The sequence below is a fragment of the Panthera leo genome, chromosome B3 (assembly GCF_018350215.1).
Source record: "Panthera leo isolate Ple1 chromosome B3, P.leo_Ple1_pat1.1, whole genome shotgun sequence".
Taxonomy (NCBI): Eukaryota; Metazoa; Chordata; class Mammalia; order Carnivora; family Felidae; genus Panthera; species Panthera leo.
Window position 1 is genome coordinate 27,449,285 of NC_056684.1, and position 24,831 is coordinate 27,474,115.

General features: G+C 39.1%; 1 protein-coding gene across 1 annotated transcript in view; it reads right to left on the reverse strand.

Moving 5' to 3' along the window:
• The window catches only part of OCA2 (OCA2 melanosomal transmembrane protein), a 473,528-nt gene that overhangs the window by 362,216 nt on the left and 86,481 nt on the right, over positions 1–24,831 (reverse strand). The window contains exon 8 of the mRNA XM_042941271.1: positions 24,636–24,789. Within this exon, the coding sequence (XP_042797205.1) occupies positions 24,636–24,789 (154 nt within the window). The remainder of the gene's footprint in view (positions 1–24,635; positions 24,790–24,831) is intronic.

The following is a 24,831-nucleotide window of genomic DNA, read 5'->3' on the forward strand; positions in this document are numbered from 1 at the left end:
AGTGCTGGGACACTTCCTTCAAGACAAATCTACAAAATACCAGATATTTTTCTACTGAATTGCTTTGAAAACCCTTGAAATATCAAGTTGTGATCTTATCAGAAGAAATGTAGACAGCATGGCCAAGTATAGTTAGAAGATTCATGCCCCATCCAACTCTTTCAATTACAAAAGTGTATTTGAAATTCAGCATATTTTTCTGTTAAGTAAAGGAATTGTATTACATAATCCACCAGCTCTCTTGCAGTTCTGAAGTCTCTGACTTCAAAGAAGAAAAAGAAAGGCATCTCTGGAACAAGGTAATGGAGCCTGCTAGACAAAGTCTGCCAGATGCTACTAGAAGCAATATGTTCTGTGAATCACAATAGTAACATCTCAGCAATAAGAAAAGACTTGCAGACAAAGGGAAATGAATTAGGGGGCAGAGCCATTAGCCACAGCTATAATTTAAATTTCAGCCTTGCAAAATACAATAACAAAAATTAGGAAGGCTTGACTTGGAGGCTTCCACTGGAAAATGGCACTGTGGTATGTACATTGCATTGTGAAATATAGCATCTCGCCTCTCTCCAAATGCACCTCCCATTTCTGGAGATTAAAGTAGAGGCCCCCTGGAAGACTAGAGGTGTTCTCTATTCATCTATTTTGAATTTCATTTCACAGTTAATTTTTAAACCAAATGCTTTATGAGCTTCTAAATTAAAGGACCCAGGACAATGACACATGATCTCACACAAAGGCTACATCATTTTGCTTCAATTAGATAAAGTGAGTGAAAAGGAAAGAAAAACCTCCTTGTTTCCAACAGAAAGGAACCCGTGGCAGCAATTCTTCCTAAAACATAATTCCAGATATTGAATGGAGGGCACATAGGGGAAAAGTATTATTTCCTTTATATTGTGAAATATTTGTCATTAAGACCGTGTCACACTGTTTCAATATGATTTCATACAGTATAAGGGCATAGAAGCCTTCACTGTAATAATGGAATTTTTAGAATGCTGCATTGGGAAATCTCCAGAAACCCTATTAAATATGCAAAGTTCAAGAATTAGAAAGATTGATCCAATTTTGTTCTTTGGAGCTTTACCAAGAACTACTTTACAAGGATGAGAAATACAACCCCAAATCTTCAGTTAAGAAAGTGCCAAACAGGATTATCTATAGGACAAGAAGTTTAAATAACCTAGAGAAATTCCTGAAATTATTTCATCTCATGAATCTATTAAAAGGCCAAAGGGAACCCTGCCTGATGCTTCATTGCCAGACAGTCATTCACTCATGGGTCAGAGGTGGATGGTGCTCCCACTCCCAAGAGCCAGGTTAGACTAGACGCAGAGTAGGACCTCAGTACCTGGTCAAATATCTAAAGACACTCTGGGAACATTCTTGTTTCATAAATATTTATTGAGCACTTACTATGTGCCAGGTTCTGTATGAGGCACCAGGAATCACTACAGAACAAAATTGCAGATAACACACAACTCACATAATGAATGAACTAGATGGCACAATAGAAAGTGCAAAGTATGACACAGCTACAGTAGAGCAGGCCAAGAGGGATCAAGGAGGGCATAATGCATAAGGAGAGTAGCTGGCAGCAGCAGAGAGGGAGGGCAGATGAGAAGAGCTGCAGGTCACCCCAAGACTCACTCTCTCTTAGTGAGGAGGGTGCAGATGGCAACAGCAGGACCCATCAGACCCCTAAGGTTCTGGGAAAACAGCTCTACCCCAAGACTTAAATAACTTCTCAGTCCTCACCTAAGGCAAATTCTACCCCTAGAGTGGACTCCTACAGTAGATCCTAGGAATGCCACAATGTTGACTCTGCTTTTAGAAAGCCCACAGGTCTAAGTATGCATCCAGATCTCCCCCTCATAATGTGTGAATGCTCCCAGGGGATTCTGGAAGCACAGTAGTTTCAGAAACACAAGGTCAAGCATACTATTTTCCTAAAACTTCTGCAACATCCTCCACCTTCTATATCAAATTACAAACACAAAAAACCAGCAGTATTTCAGTTTCACAAGTTATTGCTTGGCCTAAGTATAAACAATTTCTATTTGCAAGTAGCATTAGTGTTATAAAACAGTGGGAAAATCATATTACATTAAGCCCATGGAATATTCAACAAAATGGACCATAAACCTAGGGCATACAAAATTTTTCAACAAATATTAAAGAACTGAAGTCATACAGAATAAGTTCTCTGACCTTAAGTAAATCAAACTATAATTCAGTAACAGAAAACAACAGGAAAATCTCTAAAAATCTGGAAATTAAAGAACATACTTTTAACTAATCTATGGGTCAAAGAGGGAGTTTCAAAGTAAGATTTAAAAGATAGAACTAGATGAAATTGAAAATACAACTTATCAGAATGTAGGATGCAGCTAAAGAAGTGCTAAGAGGGAGAAGGAGGAGCCAAGATGGCGGAAGAGCATGGAAGTTTTTTGTGTGTCTCAAGTCCATGAAATGTAGCCAGACCAATACTAAACCACTGCACACCTAGAAAACTGATTGGAGTATTAACACAACAATCTGCACAATCTGAACCACAGAATTCAGAAGGTACATGGTGTGGAGAGGTGAACTTAGGGAGCAAGAAGCCATGGGAAGGGAGGTGCTTTTGCGGGTAGACAGAAGACAGAGATGGGGGGTGGGAAGAATATGGGAAAGCACCCCTCCCCAAAAGCAACTGGAGAGAAAGTGGAAAATTAGAAACAGCCACAGGGACTAAACTAAAAAGGGAGAGAGGAGAAAGGAGAAAGGAGAGGGTTTAAATTCCATTAAGACTATAAACAAGGAGAGTGCAAAGTCTGAAACTCCACAACTCAGTACCTGGTGGTGCTCTGGTAGGAAGGGTGAATCCCCAAGAAAAGAGTGGGGTCCGGGGAGGTTCTTGGGCCACACAGGGAAAAGTGGTTCCACTGCTGGAAGGACATTTGGTAGAGACTGCTGAAGCCACCTGGTCCCAGCAGATCCCAGAAAATGGCCACATTCGCTGGTGCTGGAACAAGGTCATTAAGGGTGAAGCCTGGTGCCAGATGTGTGTTGTGATTTTCCATAATCCCTGAAACTCTGCTGCTACACTATCTCACAAACGTTTTCGGGGGTGGGCTGACACCTGGCTGCAGTCTCGGGGTACCAAAAGCGGCATGGTCCAGCAAGCATTCCTGGGTGCAGCCGACATTCAGCCATTGATCATTCGGCCATTGCTCTGTGAGACCCTTCTGCAGAGGGGCAGAATGGGTTAAAGCCACAGTCCTTCAGAAGTAAGGGGCCAGGGAAAACAGCCACATCTGAGACAAAACTCAGGAGAGAGGTACTGCCTGGGGCCTGGTCACAGACAGTGAAAAACTGTACACTGGACAAAAGCTGAAGAGAGATGATGGGTGTGTGATTGCTGATCAGGGAGAAGAGAGTTCCGATACTAGAGACTGGGTAGCTGGGTGACGCCATTTTCACCGTTCCCACACATGCGCCTATGAACCTACAAGCCCACAACTCTCCACCCTAGTACGTAAGCAGCACCATCTAGTGGAGAATGGAGCTGTTATACTGAGCCCTGCCCAACTGGGCCAACCTCCCTTTCAAGAACACAGGTCTCACCACCTAATTAGTTTATGGGCTATAAAGTGCTTCATAGTCTGACTTCTAGGAGAAAATGAAGTAATTTCAGTCATATTTCAATCTGTTAGCATGTCCATCTATTGAATTTTTTTCCCTCTTTTTTACTTCTTTTTCTTGAATACAGAAACAGAAAAAAATTCATTTTTATTTTCAATTTTATTAAAAATATTTTTCTTTAATTTTTTACTATATTTTTTACTTTTGTGTAAATGTTCTCAAATTCTAATTTACTTCCATCATTTTTAGTCTACTTCAGTGTATTCATTTTTTCAAATTCTCAAATGATTTCCTTTTTCCCCCCTTTTATTTCTCTAATCTGTCAAACCACTTTCAACACCCAGACCAAAACACACCTAGGATCTAGCATCATTTATTCGATTTTGTATGTGTGTATTTTTAATTTTAATATTTTTTTAATTTTAACTATTTTTAATCTTAATTTTTCTACCTCATTAATTCCTTTTCTCCCTTCAAAATGACAAAACGAAGGACTTCACCCCAAAAGAAAGCACAAAGAAATGATGGCCAGGGATTTAATCAACACAGATACAACCAAGATGTCTGAACCAGAATTTAGAATCACGATAATAAGAATACTAGCTGGAGTCAAAAAGAGATTAGAATCCCTTTCTGAAGAGATAAAAGAAGTAAAAACTAGTCATAATAAAGTTAAAAATGCTATACTTGAGCTGCAATCACAGATGAATGCTGCAGCAGCAAGGATGGATGAGACAGAACCCAGAATCAGCAATATAGAGGACAAACTTATAGAGAAAAATGAAGCAGAAAAAAAGAGGGAGATTAAGACAAAAGAGCATGATTTAAGAATTAGAGAAATCAGTGACTCATTAAAAAGGAACAACATCAGAATCATAGGGGTCCCAGAAGAGGAAGAGACAGAAATAAGGGTAGAAGGGTTATGTGAGCAAATCATAGCAGAAAATTTCCTAACCTGGGGAAAGACACAGACATCAAAATCCAGGAAGCACAGAGGAACCCCATTAGATTCAACAAAAACTGACCATCAACAAGGCATATCATACTCAAATTCACAAAATACTCAGGCAAGGAGAGAATCATAAAAGCAGCAAGGGCGGGGAGAAAGTCCCTAACCTACAAGGGAACACAAATCAGGTTTGCAACAGACCTATCCACAGAAACTTGGCAGGCCAGAAAGGAGTGGCAGGATATATTCAATGTGCTGAATCATAAAAATATGCAGCCAAAATTCTTTATCCAGCAAGGCTGTCATTCAAAATAGAAGGAGAGATAAAAAGTTTCCCAGAAAAAAAAAAAAAAAAAAAATTAAAGGATTTTGGGACCACTAAACCAACCCTGCAAGAAATTTTAAGGGGATTCTCTGAGGGGAGAAAAGATGAAAAAATACATACATACATACATACATACATACATACATACATACATACACACATACATAAATAAATACCAAAAGCAACAAAACTTAGAAAAGACCAGAGAACACCATCAGAAACTCCAACTGTACAAGCAACATAAATGGCAATAAATTCGTATCTTTCAGTACTCGCTCTAAACATCAATAGACTCAATGCTCCAATCAAAAGACATAGGGTAACAGAATGGATAAGAAAACAAGATCCATATATATGCTGTTTACAAGATACCCACTTTAGACCTGAAAACACCTTCAGATTGAAAGTACGGGGATGGAGAACCATCTATCATGCTAATGGCCAAAAAGAGAAAGCCGGAGTAGCCATACTTATATCAGAAAATCTATACTTTAAAATAAAGACTGTATCAAGAGATGCAGAAGGGCATTATATCATAATCAAGGGGTCTATCCACCAAGAAGACCTAACAATTGTAAACATTTATGTGCCAAATGTGGGAATACCCAAATATATAAATAAATTATCACAAACATAAAGAAACTCATCGACAGCAACACCATAATAGTACGAGATTTCAACAACACACCACTCACAGCAATGGACAGATCATCTAGTCAAAAAATCAACAAGGAAACAACGGCTTTGAGTGACACACTGGACCAGATGACTTTACCGATATATTCAGAACATTTCATCCTAAAGCACCAGAATATACATTCTTCTCCAGTGCACATGGAATGTTCTCCAGAAAGACCACACACTGGGACACAAATCAGCCCTCAGCAAGTACAAAAAGATCGAGATCATACCGTGCATATTTTCAGACCACAATGCTATGAAACTTGAAACCAACCACAAGAAAAAATTTGGAATGGTAACAAATACTTGGAGACGAAACAACATCCTACTAAAGAATGAATGGGCTAACCAAGGTAAAAGAGGAAATTAAAAAGTTCATGGAAGCCAATTAAAATGGTAACACCACAACCCAAAACCTCTGGGATACAGCAAAGGCAGTCACAAGAGGAAAGTATATAGCAATCCAGGCCTTCCTAAAGAAGGAATAAAGATCTCAGATACACAACGTAACCTTATGCCTTAAAGAGCTGGAAAAAGAACAGCAAATAAAACACAAAACTAGCAGAAGACAGGAAATAATAAAGATTAGAGCAGAAATTAATGCTATCAAAAACAAAAAAACAAACAACAAAAAACCTAGTAGAACAAATCAATGAAACCAGAAGCTGTTTCTATGAAAGAATTAACAAAATTGATAAACCACTAGCCAGTTTGATCAAAAAGAAAAAGGAAAGGACCTAAATAAATAAAATCAAGAATGAAAGAGGAGAGATCACAACCAACACAGCAGAAATAAAAACAATAATAGGAAAATATTATGAGCAATTATATGCCAATAAAATGGACAATCTGGAAGAAATGGACAAATTCCTAGAAATATATACACTACCAAAACTGAAACAGGAAGAAATAGAATATTTGAACAGACCCATAACCAGTAAGGAAATCGAATTAGTAATCAAAAATCTCCCAAAAAACAAGAGTTCATTGCCAGATGGCTTTCCAGGGGAATTCTACCAAACATTTAAGCAAGAGTTAGCACCTATTCTCCGGAAGCTGTTCCAAAAAATAGAAATGGAAGGAAAACTTCCAAAGTCTTTATATGAAGCCAGCATTACTTTGACTCCAAAACCAGACAGAGACCCCACTAAAAAGGAGAACTATAGACAAATTTCCCTGATGAACATGCATGCAAAAACCCTCCACAAGATATTAGCCAACTGTATCCAACAATACATTAAAAAAAATTATTTACCATGACCAAGTGGGATTTATATCTGGGATGCAGGGCTGGATCAATATCCACAAAATAATTAATATGATTCATCACATCAATAAAAGAAAGGACAAGAACTATATGATCCTCTCAACAGACACAGAGAAAACATTTGACAAAATGTACCATCCTTTCATGATAAAAACCCTCAAGAAAGTAGGGATAGAAGGATCATACCTCAAGATAATAAGAACCATATATGAACGACCCAACACTAATATCATCCTCAGTGGGGAAAAACTGAGACCTTCCCCCTAAGGTCAGGAACAAGACAGGGAGGTCCATCTTGCCACTGTTATTCAACATAGTATTGGAAGTCTTAGCCTCTGCAATCAGACAACACAAAGAAATAAAAGGCATCCAAATCGTCCAGGAGGAGGTCAAACTTTCACTCTTTGCAGATGGCATGATACTTTATATGGAAAACCCAAAAGATTCCACCAAAAAACTGCTAGAATTGATTCATGAATTCAGCAAAGTTGCAAGATATAAAATCAATGCACAAAATCGGTTGTATTCCTATACACCAACAATGAAGTGACAGAAAGATAAATCAAGGAATCGATCTCATTTACAGTTGTACAAAAAACCATAAAATACCTAGGAATAAATCTAACCAAAGAGGTGAAAAATATATACATTGAAAACTATAGAAAGCTTATGAAAGAAATTGAATAAGACACAAAAAATGGAAAAATATTCCATGCTCCTGGATAGGAAGAAGAAATATTGTTAAAATGTCGATACTACCCAAAGCAATCTACATACTCAAAGCAACCCCTATCAAAATAACACCAGCATTATTATTAACCCCTATCAAAATAACATCTAGCATTCTTCAAAGAGCTAGAACAAATAATCCTAAAATTTGTATGGAACCAGAAAAGACCCTGAATAGCCAAAGCAATCTTGAAAAAGAAAACCAAAGCAGGAGACATCACAATCCCAGAATTCAAGCTATACTACAAAGCTGTAATCATCAAGACAGTATGGTACTGGCACAAGAACAGACACTCAGATCAATGGAACAGAATAGAGAACCCAGAAAAGGACCCACAAACATATGGCCAACTAATTTTTGACAAAGCAGAAAAGAATATGCAATGGAACAAAGACAGTCTCTTCTGCAAGTGGTGCTGAGAAAACTGGACAGCGACCTGCAGAAGAATGAATCTGGACCACTTTCTTACACCATACACAAAAATAAACTCAAAATGGATGGAAGACCTAAATGTAATACAGGAAGCCATCAAAATCCTTGAGGAGAAAGCAGGCAGAAACCTCTTTGATCTTGGCCACAGCAACTTCTTACTCAACTCATCTCCACAGGTAAGGGAAACAAAAGCAAAAGTGAACTATTGGGACCTCATCAAAATAAAAAGCTTCTGCACAGCAAAGGAAACAATCAGCAAAAGGAAAAACAACCTACAGAATGAGAGAAGATATTTGCAAATGACATATCAGATAAAGGGTTAGTATCCAAAATCTATAAAGAACTTATCAAATTCAACACCCAAAAAACAAAGAACCCTGTGAAGAAATGGGAAAAAGACATGAATAGACACTTCTCCAAAGAAGACATCCAGATGGCCAACCGACACATGAAAAAATGCTCAACATCACTCCTCATCAGGGAAATACAAATCAAAACCACAATGAGATACCACCTGACACCTGTCAGAATGGCTAACATTAACAACTCGGGCAACAACAGATGTTGGCAAGGATGCAGAGAAAGAGGATCTCTTTTGCATTGCTGGTGGGAATGCAAGCTGGTGCAGCCACTCTGGAAAACAGTATGGAGGTTCCTCAAAAAATTAAAAATAGAGCTATGCTACAACCCAGCAATTGCACTACTAGGCATTTGTCCAAGGGATACAGGTATGCTGTTTTGAAGGGACACATGCATCCCCATGTTTATAGCAGCACTATCAACAATAGCCAAAGTATGGAAAGATATGGAAAGAGCCCAAATGTCCATCGATGGATGAATGGATATATACTCAGCAATCAAAAAGAATGAAATCTTGCCATTTGCAACTACATGGATGGAACTGGAGGCTATTATGCTAAGTAAAATTAGTCAGTCAGAGAAAGACAAAAATCATATGACTTCACTCATATGAGGACTTTAAGAAACAAAACAGATGAACATAAGGGAAGGGAAACAAAAATAATATAAAAACAGGGAGTGGGACAAAACAGAAGAGACTCATAAATATGGACAACAAACTGAGGGCTACTGGAGGGGCTGTGGGAGGGGGGAGGTGCTAAATGGGTAAGGGGCACTAAGGAATCTACTCCTGAAATCATTGTTGCACTATAGGCTAACTAATTTGGATGCAAATTTTAAAAAATGAAAAATAAAATTTTATAAAAAAAGAAAAATAACAATATAAAAAAAACTTAAAAAATTAAAACAATAAGTTGTAAGATAATAAGATTTTTAAAAAAGAAGTGCTAATAGCAAAAGTGATACAAAAAAAAGTTACACCAACATATACATTAGAAAAGAAAGATTTGTTCCAGATATGCAAGGCTGGTCCAAAATTCTAGAATAAATCAGTGTAATCTTCCATATCAAACAGCTAATGAAGGAAATCAACTGACACAAAAGGACACTGCAAAAATTCCATACCCAATTATGGTAAAAACTCTCAGTATCCCAAGAAAAGAAAAGAATTTACTCAATCTTTTGAACAGCATCTACAATATCTAAACATAACATCATACTTAATGGTGAAAGACAGAATGCTTTCCCTTTAAGATCAGAAACAGATAAGGATATCCACTGTCACCACTCTTGTTTTCACCACTGCAATAAAGCATGAAAATTAAAGGCATATAGACTTGAAAAAATAAATAAATAATAGTGTTCTTATTGCAAATGGTATGATTATATATATAGAAAATCCCAGAGAATCTACAAAAAACTTCCAAGAACTAATAAGTAAAAATATTATTAGTGTTATTATTAATAATAAAGTAACAGGTTACAAGATCAACATACAAAAATCAAATGCACTTGTATATACTGACAATGAAAAAATGGAAACTAAAATAAAAACACAATACCATAACAATTGCCCCAAAAATAGAGGAAACACTTAGGTATAAATTTAGCAAAATATGTACACAATCTTTGTGATGAAAAATTATGAAATAAATCAAATACCTAAATAAATGAAGAGGCATATAATATTCATGGACTGGAAGGTCTTTCTAAAAAATATATGGAAAGACAAAGACCATAGAATGGACAGTAAAATTCTGAAAAATAAAAGTGGAATGAATCACTCATCTCAGTGTCAGGATTTATGATATATCTGAAGTACGTAAGATATCATGGTACTGGTGGAAGAATACACACATAGATCAATGAAACACAATAGAGAACTAAGAAATATATCCACACAATATGTCCAATTAATTTTTAACAAATGATCAAAAGCAATTTGAATGGGTTAGGCTTTTCAATAAATGGTGCTAGAGGTCCATAAGTTTAAATAATGCTCCATAGATTAAAAAATTAGTCTCTCCCTAAACTTCACACTTTAAACAAAGGCTAACACAAAATGGATCATAGACTCAAATGTAAAAGTAAGATGACATAAAGTTCAGGAAAAAACATAGGAAAGGATCTTTGGGATCTAGGCGTATGTTCTTTATCTTGACACCAACAGCACAATCTAAGAAAGAAAACATTTATAAACTGAACTAAGAGAAAACAATTGCAAACTACACAACCAACAAAGTCCTTATGTCTAGAATAAAGTACATATAAAACAACATAAAACATCATTAATTTTTTAAAAATATTTTTAAGTATTCATAGCATCTTTATGTAGTCCAACAATGAAGAAAATCATTTTAGCCTTTCAGAGGATAAATGCTTAAACACACTATTCCATCCATATCACAGAATGTTATTCAGTAATAAAAAAGAAATAAAATAGTGATTATGCAACACTTTGGATGAACCTCAAGGAAATCATGCTGACTGAAAAAAAAGCCAATCTCAAAAGGACACACTCTACATTATTACACTACAAAGCATTGGTGAAATAACTTCACTATAGAGAGGGAGACCAAATTAGTAGTTACCAGGCCTAACAGATGATGAAGAAGGAGATGGGTGTGGCTATACAGAGCTATCACAGGGAGCTTGTGGTGATGGTACAGTTTTAGTATCCTTATTGCAGGTGTACTTACACAAAGCTATATATATAATTGTATACAGTCACACATGCAAACACACACATACACACACACACACACACACACACACACACACACACACAAGTGTATGTATAACCACTGAAATCTGTTTCTAGAAATTTGTCCATTTCTTCCAGATAGCACAATTTGTTGGCATATAATTGCTCAAAATATTCTCTTATTATTGTGTGTATTTCTGCACACAGAGGTTGGTATCTCTCCTCTTTCATTTGTGATTTTGTGCCTTTTCTTCCTTCTTTCTGATCAATCTGACTAGTGGCTTATCAATTTTGTTCATTCTTTCAACAAGCCAGCTTCTGGGGCACCTGGGTGGCTCAGCCAGTTACGCCTCTAAATTCAGCTCATGTTGGGGCACCTGGGTGGCTCAGTCGGTTGGGCGTCCGACTTCGGCTCAGTCACGATCTCACGGTCCATGAGTTCGAGCCCTGCGTCCGGCTCTGTGCTGACTGCTCAGAGCCTGGAGCCTGTTTCAGATTCTGTGTCTCCCTCTCTCTCTGACCCTCCCCCGTTGATGCTCTGTCTCTCTCTGTCTCAAAAATAAATAAACGTAAAAAAAAAATTAAAAAAAAATAAAATCGGCTCGTGTCATGATCTCAAGGTTTGTGGGTTTGAGCCCCGCATCAGGCTTTGTGCTGACAGCTCAGAGCCTGGAGCCTGCTTCAGATTCTGTGTCTCCCTCTCTCTCTCTGCCCCTCCCTAGCTCATGCTTTGCCTCCCTCTCTCTCTCAAAAATAAACCTTTTTTTAAAAAGCCAGCTCCTACTTTCGTTGATGTGTTCTACTGCTTTTTTATTTTGATATCATTGATTACCCTTCCAATCTTTATTATTTTCCTTCTTCTGCTGGTTTGGGGTTGTATTTGCTGTTCTTTTTCCAGATCCTTTAGATGTAAGGTTAGTATGCATATTTGAGACATTTCTTCCTTCTTTAGGAAGGCCTGGATTTATATATACTTCCCTCTTATGACCACTCTTGCTGCATCCCAGAGATTTTGGACTGTCCTGTTGTCATTTTCATTGGCTTCCATGTACTTTTTAATTTCCTGTTTAATTTCTCGGTTAACCCATTCATTCTTTAGTAGGGTGCTCTTTAATATCCAAGTATTCATTGTATTTCCAAATTTTTTTTATGGTTGATTTCAAGTTTTATAGCATTGTGATCTGAAAATATGCATGGTACAATCTTAAATCTTTTTATACTTGTCGAGAGCTGATTTGTGACCCAGTACGTGATCTGTTTTTGAGAATGTTCCATAGGCACCTGAGAGGAATTTTCATTCTGCAGCTTTAGGGTGAAATGTTCTGAATATATCTGTTAGGTCCATCCAATCCAGTGTGTCATTCAAAGCCATTGCTTCCTTGTTGATTTTCTGCTTAGATAATCTGTCCATTGTTGTAAGTGGAGTGTTAAAGTCTCCTACCATTATGTTATTATTATCAATGAATTTCTTTATGTTTGTGATTAATTGATTTATATATTTGGGTTCTTTCAAGTTGGGGGCATAAATATTTACAATTGTTAGATCTTCTTGGTATACCCCTTAATTATGGTAGAATGCCCTTCATCTCTTGTTACAGTCTTTGTTTTAAAATCTAGCTTGTCTGATATAAGTATGGCTACTCTGGCTTTCCCTTGACATCCATTAGCATGATAAGATTGTTCTCCATGCCCTCCTTTCAATCTTCAGGTGTCTTTAGGTCTAGAATGAGTCTCTTGTAGGCAGCATATGGATGTGTCTTATTTTTTTATCCATCTGACACCCTATGTCTTTTGATTGGAGCATTTAGTCCATTTACATGTAGAGTGATTATTGAAAGATATGAATTTAGTGCCATAGTGTGGTCTGTAGAATTGGTGGTGTTTCTGGGTGATGCTCTCTGATCCTTCCTAGTCTTCGTTGCTTTTGGTCTTGTTTTGACTTGCCTTGTTTTGTTTTGTTTTGTTTTTCTCCACTCAAAGAGTTCCCCCTGAAAATTTCCTTCAGGGATGGTTTAGTGGTTACAAACTCCTTTAGTTTTTGTTTATCTGGAAACTCTTTATCCCCCTTCTATTTTGAATCATAGCTTTGCTGGATAACGAATTCTTAGCTGCATATTTTTCCAATCCAGCATGTTGAAAATATCCTGACACTCCTTTCTGGCCTGCCAAGTTTCTGTGGACAGATCTGCTGTGAACCTGACCTGTCTTCCCCTTTAGGTTAAGGACAGTTTTTCCCTTCCTCTTTTCATAATTCTTTGTCTGTGTATTTTGTGAATTTGACTATCATATACCTTGGTGATGGTCAGTTTTTGTTGAATCTAATGGGAGTTCCCTGTGCTTATTGGATTTTGATGTCTGTGCCCTTCCCAGATTAGGAAAGTTTTCAGCTATAATTGGTTCACATAAACCTTCTGCCCCTTTCCCTCTCTCTATTTTCTGGGACTTCTATGATTCAAATGTTATTCATCTTTAATAAGTCACTGAGTTCTCTAAGTCTTGTATCATGACCTTTTGCCTTTATTTCCCTCTTTTTTTTCTGCTTCATTATTTTCCATACTTTTATCCCCTATATTACTGATTTTCTGCTCTGCTTCATTCATCCTTGCTGTCATGGCATCCATTTGAGATTGCATCTTGGATACAGCATTTTTAATTTTGGCCTAAGTAAATTTTAGTTCTTTTGTCTCCACAGAAAGGGACACTCTGGTGTCTTCTATGCTTTTTCAACCCCAGCTAGGATTTTATTTTTTTTTTAATATATGAAATTTATTGTCAAATTGGTTTCCATACAACACCCAGGCTCATCCCAAAAGGTGCCCTCCTCAATACCCAGCACCCACCCTCCCCTCCCTCCCAACCCCCATCAACCCTCAGTTTGTTCTCAGTTTTTAACAGTCTCTTATGCTTTGGCTCTCTCCCACTCTAACCTCTTTTTTTTTTCCTTCCCCTCCCCCATGGGTTTCTGTTACGTTTCTCAGGATCCACATAAGAGTGAAACCATATGGTATCTGTCTTTCTCTGTATGGCTTATTTCACTTAGCATCACGCTCTCCAGTTCCATCCACGTTGCTACAAAAGGCCATATTGCATTCTTTCTCATTGCCACGTAGTATTCCATTGTGTATATAAACCACATTTTCTCTATCCATTCATCAGTTGATGGACATTTAGGCTCTTTCCATAATTTGGCTATTGTTGAGAGTGCTGCTATAAACATTGGGGTACAAGTGCCCGTATGCATCAGTACTCCTGTATCCCTTGGATAAATTCCTAGCAGTGCTATTGCTGGGTCATAGGGTAGATCTATTTTTAATTTTCTGAGGAACCTCCACACTGCTTTCCAGAGTGGCTGCACCACTTTGCATTCCCACCAACAGTGCAAGAGGGTTCCCGTTTCTCCACATCCTCTCCAGCATCTATAGTCTCCTGATTTGTTCATTTTGGCCACTCTGACTGGCGTGAGGTGATATGTGAGTGTGGTTTTGATTTGTATTTCCCTGATAAGGAGCGACGTTGAGCATCTTTTCATGTGCCTGTCGGCCATCCGGATGTCTTCTTTAGAGAAGTGTCTATTCATGTTTTCTGCCCATTTCTTCACTGGGTTATTTGTTCTTTGGGTGTGGAGTTTGGTGAACTCTTTATAGATTTTGGATACTAGCCCTTTGTCCGATATGTCATTTGCAAATATCTTTTCCCATTCCGTTCGTTGCCTTTTAGTTTTGTTGGTTGTTTCCTTTGCTGTGCAGAAGCTTTTTATCTTCATAAGGTCCCAGTAATTCACTTTTGCTTTTAATTCCCTTGCCTTTGGGGATGTGTTGAGTAAGAGATTGCTATGGCTGAGGTCAGAGAGGTCTTTTCCTGCTTTCTCCTCTAAGGTTTTGATGGTTTCCTGTCTCACATTCAGGTCCTTTATCCATTTTGAGTTTATTTTTGTGAATGGTGTGAGAAAGTGGTCTAGTTTCAACCTTCTGCATGTTGCTGTCCAGTTCTCCCAGCACCATTTGCTAAAGAGACTGTCTTTTTTCCATTGGATGTTCTTTCCTGCTTTGTCAAAGATGAGGTGGCCATACGTTTGTGGGTCTAGTTCTGGGGTTTCTATTATATTCCATTGGTCTATGTGTCTGTTTGTACCAATACCATGCTGTCTTGATGATGACAGCTTTGTAGTAGAGGCTAAAGTCTGGGATTGTGATGCGTCCTGCTTTGGTCTTCTTCTTCAAAATTACTTTGGCTATTCGGGGCCTTTTGTGGTTCCATATGAGTTTTAGGATGGCTTGTTCTAGTTTCGAGAAGAATGCTGGTGTAATTTTGATTGGGATTGCATTGAATGTGTAGATAGCTTTGGGTAGTATTGACATTTTGACAATATTTATTCTTCCAATCCATGAGCAGGGAATGTCTTTCCATTTCTTTATATCTTCTTCAATTTCCTTCATAAGCTTTCTATGCTTTTCAGCATACAGATCTTTTACATCTTTGGTTAGATTTATTCCTAGGTATTTTATGCTTCTTGGTGCAATTGTGAATGGGATCAGTTTCTTTATTTGTCTTTCTGTTGCTTCATTGTTAGTGTATAAGAATGCAACTGATTTCCGTACATTGATTTTGTATCCTGCAACTTTGCTGAATTCATGTATCAGTTCTAGCAGACTTTTGGTGGAGTCTATCGGATTTTCCATGTATAATATCATGTCATCTGCAAAAAGCGAAAGCTTGACTTCATCTTTGCCAATTTGGATGTCTTTGATTTCTTTTTGTTGTCTGATTGCTGATGCTAGAACTTCCAGCACTATGTTAAACAACAGCGGTGAGAGTGGGCATCCCTGTCGTGTTCCTGATCTCAGGGAAAAAGCTCTCAGTTTTTCCCCATTGAGGATGATGTTAGCTGTGGGCTTTTCATAAATGGCTTTTATGATCTTTAAGTATGTTCCTTCTATCCCGACTTTCTCAAGGCTTTTTATTAAGAAAGGGTGCTGGATTTTGTCAAAGGCCTTTTCTGCATCGATTGACAGGATCATATGGTTCTTCTCTTTTTTTTTTGTTAATGTGATGTATCACGTTGATTGATTTGTGAATGTTGAACCAGCCCTGCATCCCAGGAATGAATCCCACTTGATCATGGTGAATAATTCTTTTTATATGCCGTTGAATTCGATTTGCTAGTATCTTATTGAGAATTTTTGCATCCATATTCATCAGGGATATTGGCCTGTAGTTCTCTTTTTTTACTGGGTCTCTGTCTGGTTTAGGAATCAAAGTAATACTGGCTTCATAGAATGAGTCTGGAAGTTTTCCTTCCCTTTCTATTTCTTGGAATAGCTTGAGAAGGATAGGTATTATCTCTGCTTTAAACGTCTTGTAGAACTCCCCTGGGAAGCCATCTGGTCCTGGACTCTTATTTGTTGGGAGATTTTTCATAACCGATTCAATTTCTTCGCTGGTTATGGATCTGTTCAAGCTTTCTATTTCCTCCTGATTGAGTTTTGGAAGAGTGTGGGTGTTTAGGAATTTGTCCATTTCTTCCAGGTTGTCCAATTTGTTGGCATATAATATTTCATAGTATTCCCTGATAATTGTTTGTATCTCTGAGGGATTGGTTGTAATAATTCCATTTTCATTCATGATTTTATCTATTTGGGTCATCTCCCTTTTCTTTTTGAGAATCCTGGCTAGAGGTTTGTCAATTTTGTTTATTTTTTTCAAAAAACCAACTCTTGGTTTCGTTGATCTGCTCTACAATTTTTTTTAGATTCTATATTGTTTATTTCTGCTCTGATCTTTATTATTTCTCTTCTTCTGCTGGGTTTAGGCTGCCTTTGCTGTTCTGCTTCTATTTCCTTTAGGTGTGCTGTTAGATTTTGTATTTGGGATTTTTCTTGTTTCTTGAGATAGGCCTAGATTGCAATGTATTTTCCTCTCAGGACTGCCTTCACTGCGTCCCAAAGCGTTTGGATTGTTGTATTTTCATTTTCGTTTGTTTCCATATATTTTTTAATTTCTTCTCTAATTGCCTGGTTGACCCACTCATTCGTTAGTAGGGTGTTCTTTAACCTCCATGCTTTTGGAGGTTTTCCAGACTTTTTCCTGTGGTTGATTTCAAGCTTCATAGCATTGTGGTCTGAAAGTATGCATGGTATAATTTCAATTCTTGTAAACTTCTGAAGGGCTGTTTTGTGACCCAGTATATGATCTTTCTTGGAGAATGTTCCATGTGCACTCGAGAAGAAAGTATACTCTGTTGCTTTGGGATGCAGAGTTCTAAATATATCTGTCAAGTCCATCTGATCCAATGTATCATTCAGGGCCCTTGTTTCTTTATTGACCATGTGTCTAGATGATCTATCCATTTCTGTAAGTGGAGTGTTAAAGTCCCCTGCAATTACCACATTCTTATCAATAAGGTTGCTTATGTTTATGAGTAATTGTTTTATATATTTGGGGGCTCCGGTATTCGGCACATAGACATTTATAATTGTTAGCTCTTCCTGATGGATAGACACTGTAATTATTATATAATGCCCTTCTTCATCTCTTGTTACAGCCTTTAATTTAAAGTCTAGTTTGTCTGATATAAGTATGGCTACTCCAGCTTTCTTTTGGCTTCCAGTGGCATGATAAATAGTTCTCCATCCCCTCACTCTCAATCTAAAGGTGTCCTCAGGTCTAAAATGAGTCTCTTGTAGACAGCAAATAGATGGGTCTTGTTTTTTTATCCATTCTGATACCCTATGTCTTTTTGTTGGTGCATTTAGTCCATTTACATTCAGTGTTATTATAGAAAGATACGGGTTTAGAGTTATTGTGATGTCTGTATGTTTTATGCTTGTAGTGATGTCTCTGGTACTTTGTCTCACAGGATCCCCCTTAGGGTCTCTTGTAGGGCTGGTGACAAATTCCTTAAGTTTTTGTTTGTTTGGGAAGACCTTTATCTCTCCTATTCTAAATGACAGACTTGCTGGATAAAGGATTCTCGGCTGCATATTTTTTCTGTTTAGCACACTGAAGATATCGTGCCAATCCTTTCTGGCCTGCCAAGTTTCAAAAGAGAGATCAGTCACGAGTCTTATAGGTCTCCCTTTATATGTGAGGGCACGTTTATCCCTTGCTGCTTTCAGAATTTTCTCTTTATCCTTGTATTTTGCCAGTTTCACTATGATATGTCATGCAGAAGATCGATTCAAGTTACGTCTGAAGGGAGTTCTCTGTGCCTCTTGGATTTCAATGCCTTTTTCCTTCCCCAGTTCAGGGAAGTTCTCAGCTATAATTTCTTCAAGTACCCCTTCAGCACCTTTCCCTCTCTCTTCCTTCTCTGGGATACCAATTATGCATAGATTATTTCTCTTTAGTGTATCACTTAGTTCTCTAATTTTCCCCTCATACTCCCGGATTTTTTTATCTCTCTTTCTCTCAGCTTCCTCTCTTTCCATAACTTTATCTTCTAGTTCACCTATTCTCTCCTCTGCCACTTCAATCCGAGCCATTGTCGTTTCCATTTTGTTTTGCATTTCGTTTAAAGGGCTTTTCAGCTCCTCGTGACTGTTCCTTAGTCCCTTGATCTCTGTAGCAAGAGATTCTCTGCTGTCCTCTATACTGTTTTCAAGCCCAGCGATTAATTTTATGACTGTTATTCTAAATTCACTTTCTGTTATATTATTTAAATCCTTTTTGATCAGTTCATTAGCTGTTGTTATCTCCTGGAGATTCTTCTGACGGAAATTCTTCCGTTTGGTCATTTTGGATAGTCCCTGGAGTGGTGAGGACCTGCAGGGCACTTCCCCTGTGCTGTGGTGTATAACTGGAGTTGGTGGGCGGGGCCACAGTCCGACCTGATGTCTGCCCCCAGCCCACCGCTGGGGCCACAGTCAGACTGGTGTGTGCCTTCTCTTCCCCTCTCCTAGGGGTGGGATTCACTGTGGGGTGGCGTGGCCCATCTGGGCTACTTGCACACTGCCAGGTTTTTGGTGCTGGGGATCTGGCGTATTAGCTGGGGTGGGTAGGCAAGGTGCACAGGGGCAGGAGGGGCAGGCTTAGCTCGCTTCTCATTAGGTGATCCCCTTCAGGAGGGGCCCTGTGGCAGCGGGAGGGAGTCAGATCCGCTGCCGGAGGTTTGGCTCCGCAGAAGCACAGAGTTGGGTGTTTGCACGGAGCGAGCAAGTTCCCTGGCAGGAACTGGTTCCCTTTGGGATTTTGGCTGGGGGATGGGCGGGGGAGATGGCGCTGGTGAGCGCCTTTGTTCCCCACCAAACTGAGCTCTGTCGTCCGGGGGCTCAGCAGCTCTCCCTCCCTTTGTCCTCCAGCTTTCCCGCTTTCTGAGCAGAGCTGTTAACTTATGACCTCCCAGACGCTAAGTCACGCTTGCTGTCAGAACACAGTTCGTCAGGCCCCTCCGCTTTTTCCAGCCAGACTCGGGGGCTCTGCTTGGCCGGCGAGCCACCCCTCTGCCCCGGCTCCCTCCCGCCAGTCCGTGGAGCGCGCACCGCCTCACCGCCCTTCCTACCCCCTTCCATGGGCCTCTCGTCTGCGCTTGGCTCTGGAGACTCCGTTCTGCTAATCCTCTGGTGGTTTTCTGGGTTATTTAGGCAGGTGTAGGTGGAATCTAAGTGATCAGCAGGACGCGCGGTGAGCCCAGCGTCCTCCTACGCCACCATCTTCCCTCTCTCCCCAGCTAGGATTCTTAAAATGTGGTTTTAAATTCTAATTCAGACATTTTATTCACATCTGTGTTGATTAAATCCATTATTTATTTCTGTTCTTTCTTTTGGGGTGAATTTCTCTGTCTTGTCATTTTGGAGAAAGAAAAACAGTAAAATAAAAAATTAAAATTAAAAAATCAAAGACAAAAAAAAGATTCAAGTAAAGAAAGATAGATCTTAGGTGTGTTTCAACCTGCTTGTTGAAAAAAGCTTGACAGAATAGAGAAAAAAGAGAAAGGAAGGGGAAAAGTTTAATTTTTTAATTTTAAATAATAAAATAGAGTAAAATAAAATAAAGAAAATAAAATAGAATATTTTTAATTTACAAAACAAAAAACAATACAAAAAGAATTTGCTCTTTCTGTATCCAAGAAATAAAAAGAAAAGAAAGAAAAAAATGAAAACAATTTAAGCAAAAACAGAAGTAAAGAAAACAAACAAATAAATGAACCAGCAAGCAGAAGGAAACCTGGCTGAAGTTACAACCAGTTTCCCCTCGAACTGAAACTTTGAAGCATACTAGTCTGTAGACTAAGCAGGTGGGAAGGATTTGTTTTGATCTTCGGGGGGATGTGCCTGGAGGGTGCAGGTGTGTGGGGTTTGGTGTAATGGCTCCATTATCCACTTGGTGGCACTGATTAGCTTACTGGGGTGGATCCCGTATGTGCCAGAGGTGAAAATGGCTTCACCCAGCTCCCTAGTCTTTGGCACAGGAACTTTGCACTTCCCTGACCTATGATCAAGCACCCCTCCCTTGTCTCAGGTCTCCATCCACTCCCTGCCTCTACCTTGTCCATGTCTAAGCTGTCCACCTGCCAGGTAGTGCCTCCCTCCAGAGTTTTGTCTCAGATGAGGCTGTTTCAAAACTCCACACTTCAGAGACCCACACTAATTCTCTGGGGGTGTGTCTCACAGAGCAATGGCTGGTTGCCAGCTTGTTCCAGAAAACATTCCAGTGATCGTGCAGCAGGAGAGGTTCAGAGTTTATGGAAAAACAACACACAGCTGGTGCCAGGATTTTACCACACTCTGGCATCTTTGTCTCAATATCAGCAAACGTGGCTGCTCTCCAGGGTCCATGAGGACTTTTGCCCACAGGGAGGCTGTATGTCCTCTACCAAATTGCACTCCAAGCAGGAGAACAGCTTCTCACCATGTGGCACACAGACCCCTCAGACCACACTGCCTGGTCCTAGGGATTCACCCTACTTCCTCACCAGAGCACTCCCAGGCACTGAGCTCCAGAACTTCAGACTCTGCACTCCATTGTTTATAGAATCCTGGTGGTATTGAAACCCTCTCTGTTATCCCAAATTTTGGGGTTTGGGGGAACAGATTTCTTGTCCAGTCCCCTGCAAGTGTTTTAATTCTTTCTCTCTCTCTTCCTTTCCAGGTACTTTCAGGGGTGAGTGCTTTTCTTGCACAATCCCAATGTGCTGCAATCATCCCTTTTCTCTTTCTCTTTCTGTCCTTTCTTTGTGAAAACAGCTCCCTACCCTCCATGGTTCTGCAGCTTTTCTCTCCCCCAATTCACCTCTCCATACCACATACCTGCCAAATTCTGTGGCTCAAATTATGCAGATTTTTTCATTAATCCTCAGGTGTTCAAAATGCTTTGATGCTGATCTAGCTGCATTTCAGGGGCAAGACAAGCTCAGAGTCTCCATACTGCTCTGCCACTTCTATAACCACTGAATCTGAATAAGCTCTATGGATTGTACCAATGCCAATTTCTTGGTCTTGATATTATTAAACCATAGTCATATAACACATTAATATTGAGGGAGGCTGGGGAAGTATAGATTGGACTTCCCTGTACATTTCTTTGCAATGCCCTGTGAATCTTTAATTATTTCAAAACAACAACAAAAAACGTTTTTGATAGATAATGTAGCTGGTATATTATAATATGGAGCAGGAGAGGAGTGAGGCCTTATACTGAGGGGCAGCAGTTCACCTGACTGACTTATAAAGGGTGCCCTTAATGAGCCTTTCATTGAACTAATATATCTAGTTTCTTCTAACCTCCTCACTTTTTGTTTCTGCCAGGGTAAAAACCATGTTGAATTGGCCTCTTTACAGGACTTTTATTACTTCAACATGGCTGTTGGGAGGGAGGGAAAAGCATTTTCTGAATGGCTATTAATAACAGCCATTAATTAATGAAAGATTAATAAATGTTTATAATTATGTAATTTTGAAAGGTTGTACAATTATACACAAAAAGTCAAATTCTAGAATAAAAAGAAGTCTTCTCAAAAATAAATTGGCATTAAACTGTATTTTTTAATTACTAATGACTGTAACTGATTAAAGTACATTGAATTTATTAAACCCATAAGTTCAAAATGATACTCAGAAAATGGGAGACAGACAAAAAATAAATTCAGTGGACACCACTGGAAGTTGCTAAGGCAACAAATCATTATTATGAAAATTGATAATTAAGGAAAAATAATTTATCTTGTGTTTCTGGCATTAAGTGTGTTTCACGTTAATGAAATTGGGTGGGAGAAAGTTCTTCAGTACAGAATGTGTCATTTATAAATGCAGATAGAATGACAGAATTAGAAAATTCATTGCAAATGCTAATGGTCCCTGGTGAATATTAAAACTATTAGGAGCAAAGGTCACAGGGAACTTGATAAACACTGGGCCAGGCTGCCACCACCTAAACTCACTAAGCAATCTCAGCATCCCTGCAAGGGGGACATCTAGACATTACACTTCTCCTTGGTGCAAGTCAAACTCCTAGAACACCTGTGAAGCAAAAGGGCCCCAAAATAAAACCTGAAGGCTTCAGATATAAATTGTAGTCCATAGGAAATAAAAGAAATAGAATAAGAATCCTATGAGGGGTCCATTAGCCCAATCCTGGATGCAAGATGTTCTACAGAACCACAGAAAAATATTTTTTAACTAGATGGTGGTACAGTAAAGAGCTAACCTGGAAGGCCTAAGGTTGCCATCATTAGAAGAGCCTTTAGAAGAGCCTGCTCTAGGGTTGGCCCTTGGCTGGCATCTGGTTACTTGGCTTTTGGAATATTCCTTATGATAGAAAGTGATAATGTTGTTATATAGGCTTAGAACATTGCATTCTGCTGTACTAGCATGTCTAAATTATTTTTATAAAATGTGATTTATGGTTAACACCTGCTTTCTTTCTGGGAGGCTAGGACTTTGGTGGGCTCAGGGAGCCTACATGACAAGGCTTCATCAATACCCTGGAGCTCTGAGTCTCAAGCAGGCTGCCCTGGGCATAAATGCCACTGCTGAAGGAAGGAGCATGTTCTATGTGGCCCCTTCTGGGAAAGGAGACCTTTCAGAACCCTGCTTCTGGACTCATCCAGACTTCCTGATGAGGCTTCTTCCACTGCTGGTCATGATAATAAACCACAGCCCAGACAGGGCAGAGCTTCCTGTGAGTCTGTGAGCCCTTCTAGAAAAATCACAGTGTTTAGGTGACCAAGGGAACCCTGAAACATGATGATATTGGTTAAAAAAAAAAAAGAAGAGAAAAAGAATGGAGAGAATAGAGCTACTCTGGAATAAAGAAGACATAAGAGATAAAATAATTAATGAGTGGACCTTGTTGGACAGTTTGGGCTCAACTTACTGGAGCCAACATTCCTCACCAGGCATACTAGACAACCACAGGAAAACTTCTGGAACTTTCCTGACCATTTCTCCTGAAGGCCATTTTCTTGACAACTCCAAGGTATTTCTCATACCTATCCCACACTAAAGAAGAAATGCTTCTCATTCTCTACTGACCTTCCAGGCTCAACCTACTGGAGCCAAGATTCTCATCAATGTGTTGCAGTAAGTCTGGTTTCACAATTAAATTAACAATGTACCAGCCCACCCAGGCAGTGTCTGCACTTTGCTTCATGCTATTAAAGGTAGGGCCACGCTTAGCTCCCCAAAAACACATAATTTATAAGACATAAGATCATTTGTAAAAAGGCTCATACACTGAATTGATAAGCATAACAGATAATAATCCTTCCCCCCCCCCCCATATAGCCCAAGGTCTCTCAAGTCTCTATAACATTCATATTCCTATGAAACAAATAGGGGACAGTCTAATGTACATCTCAGAGAGTTTCCACATTTGCCCCTTCAGGGTCACATTTCAAGTGAGAAGCAGAATGAGAGTGAGAAAATCATGCACATATTCAGTTTTCTCAGGTAAATTTTTGCTGGTACCTGATGCAGCTCATCTTGCATGTGTCAGTTGCCAACATTCAGCAAATATTCCAGTACAGATCAATTTTCTACATAGAATAGTGGAATCTTCCTTTTTAGGAAAGATGCCATGGCAATTTGATTAGGAAGCAGAACTGAGTGAGGGGCACCTGGGTGACTCAGTCGGTTAAGTGTCTCTTGATTTCAACTCAGGTCACGATCTCATGGTTTGTGAGTTCAAGCCCCAAGTTGGGCTCCACACTGACAGTGTGGAGCCCATTTGGGATTCATTCTCTCTCTCTCTCTCTCTCTCTCTCTCTCTCTCTCTCTCTCTCTCTCTCAAAATAAATAAATAAACTTAAAAAAAGAAACAGCAGAACTGAGGGGCACCTGGTAGATCAGTGAGTTAAGCATCCGACCCTTGATTTCAGCTCAGGTCATGATCTAATGGTTTGTGAGATCGAGCCCCATGTCAGGCTCTCTCTATGCTAACAGCACAGAGTCTGCTTGGGATTCTCTCTCTCCCTCTCACTCTGCCCCACCCCTGCTCATGCTCTCTCTCAAAATAAATAAAGAAACTTAAAAAAAGAAGAACTTAGCCTATCCAAAACATCCACACATTGAAAGACACTTACTTGTGAGCCCAAATAAATCTGAGAGCTGACGTGAAAGTTACCTCAAATATAATCAGCATGTAGACCCCAGCAAGGATGACCACAGCAATGATCACTTGTGCTTCTATGCTTGCACGGAGATACTGATGAGCCATCAGAAGAGGAACAGCCTGGGTCTGCTGGACAGAGGCTCGAATGTTGATAGAAACAGTATCTCTGTAGAATGAAGCAAAGATATTACCATTAGTAAAGGAAACC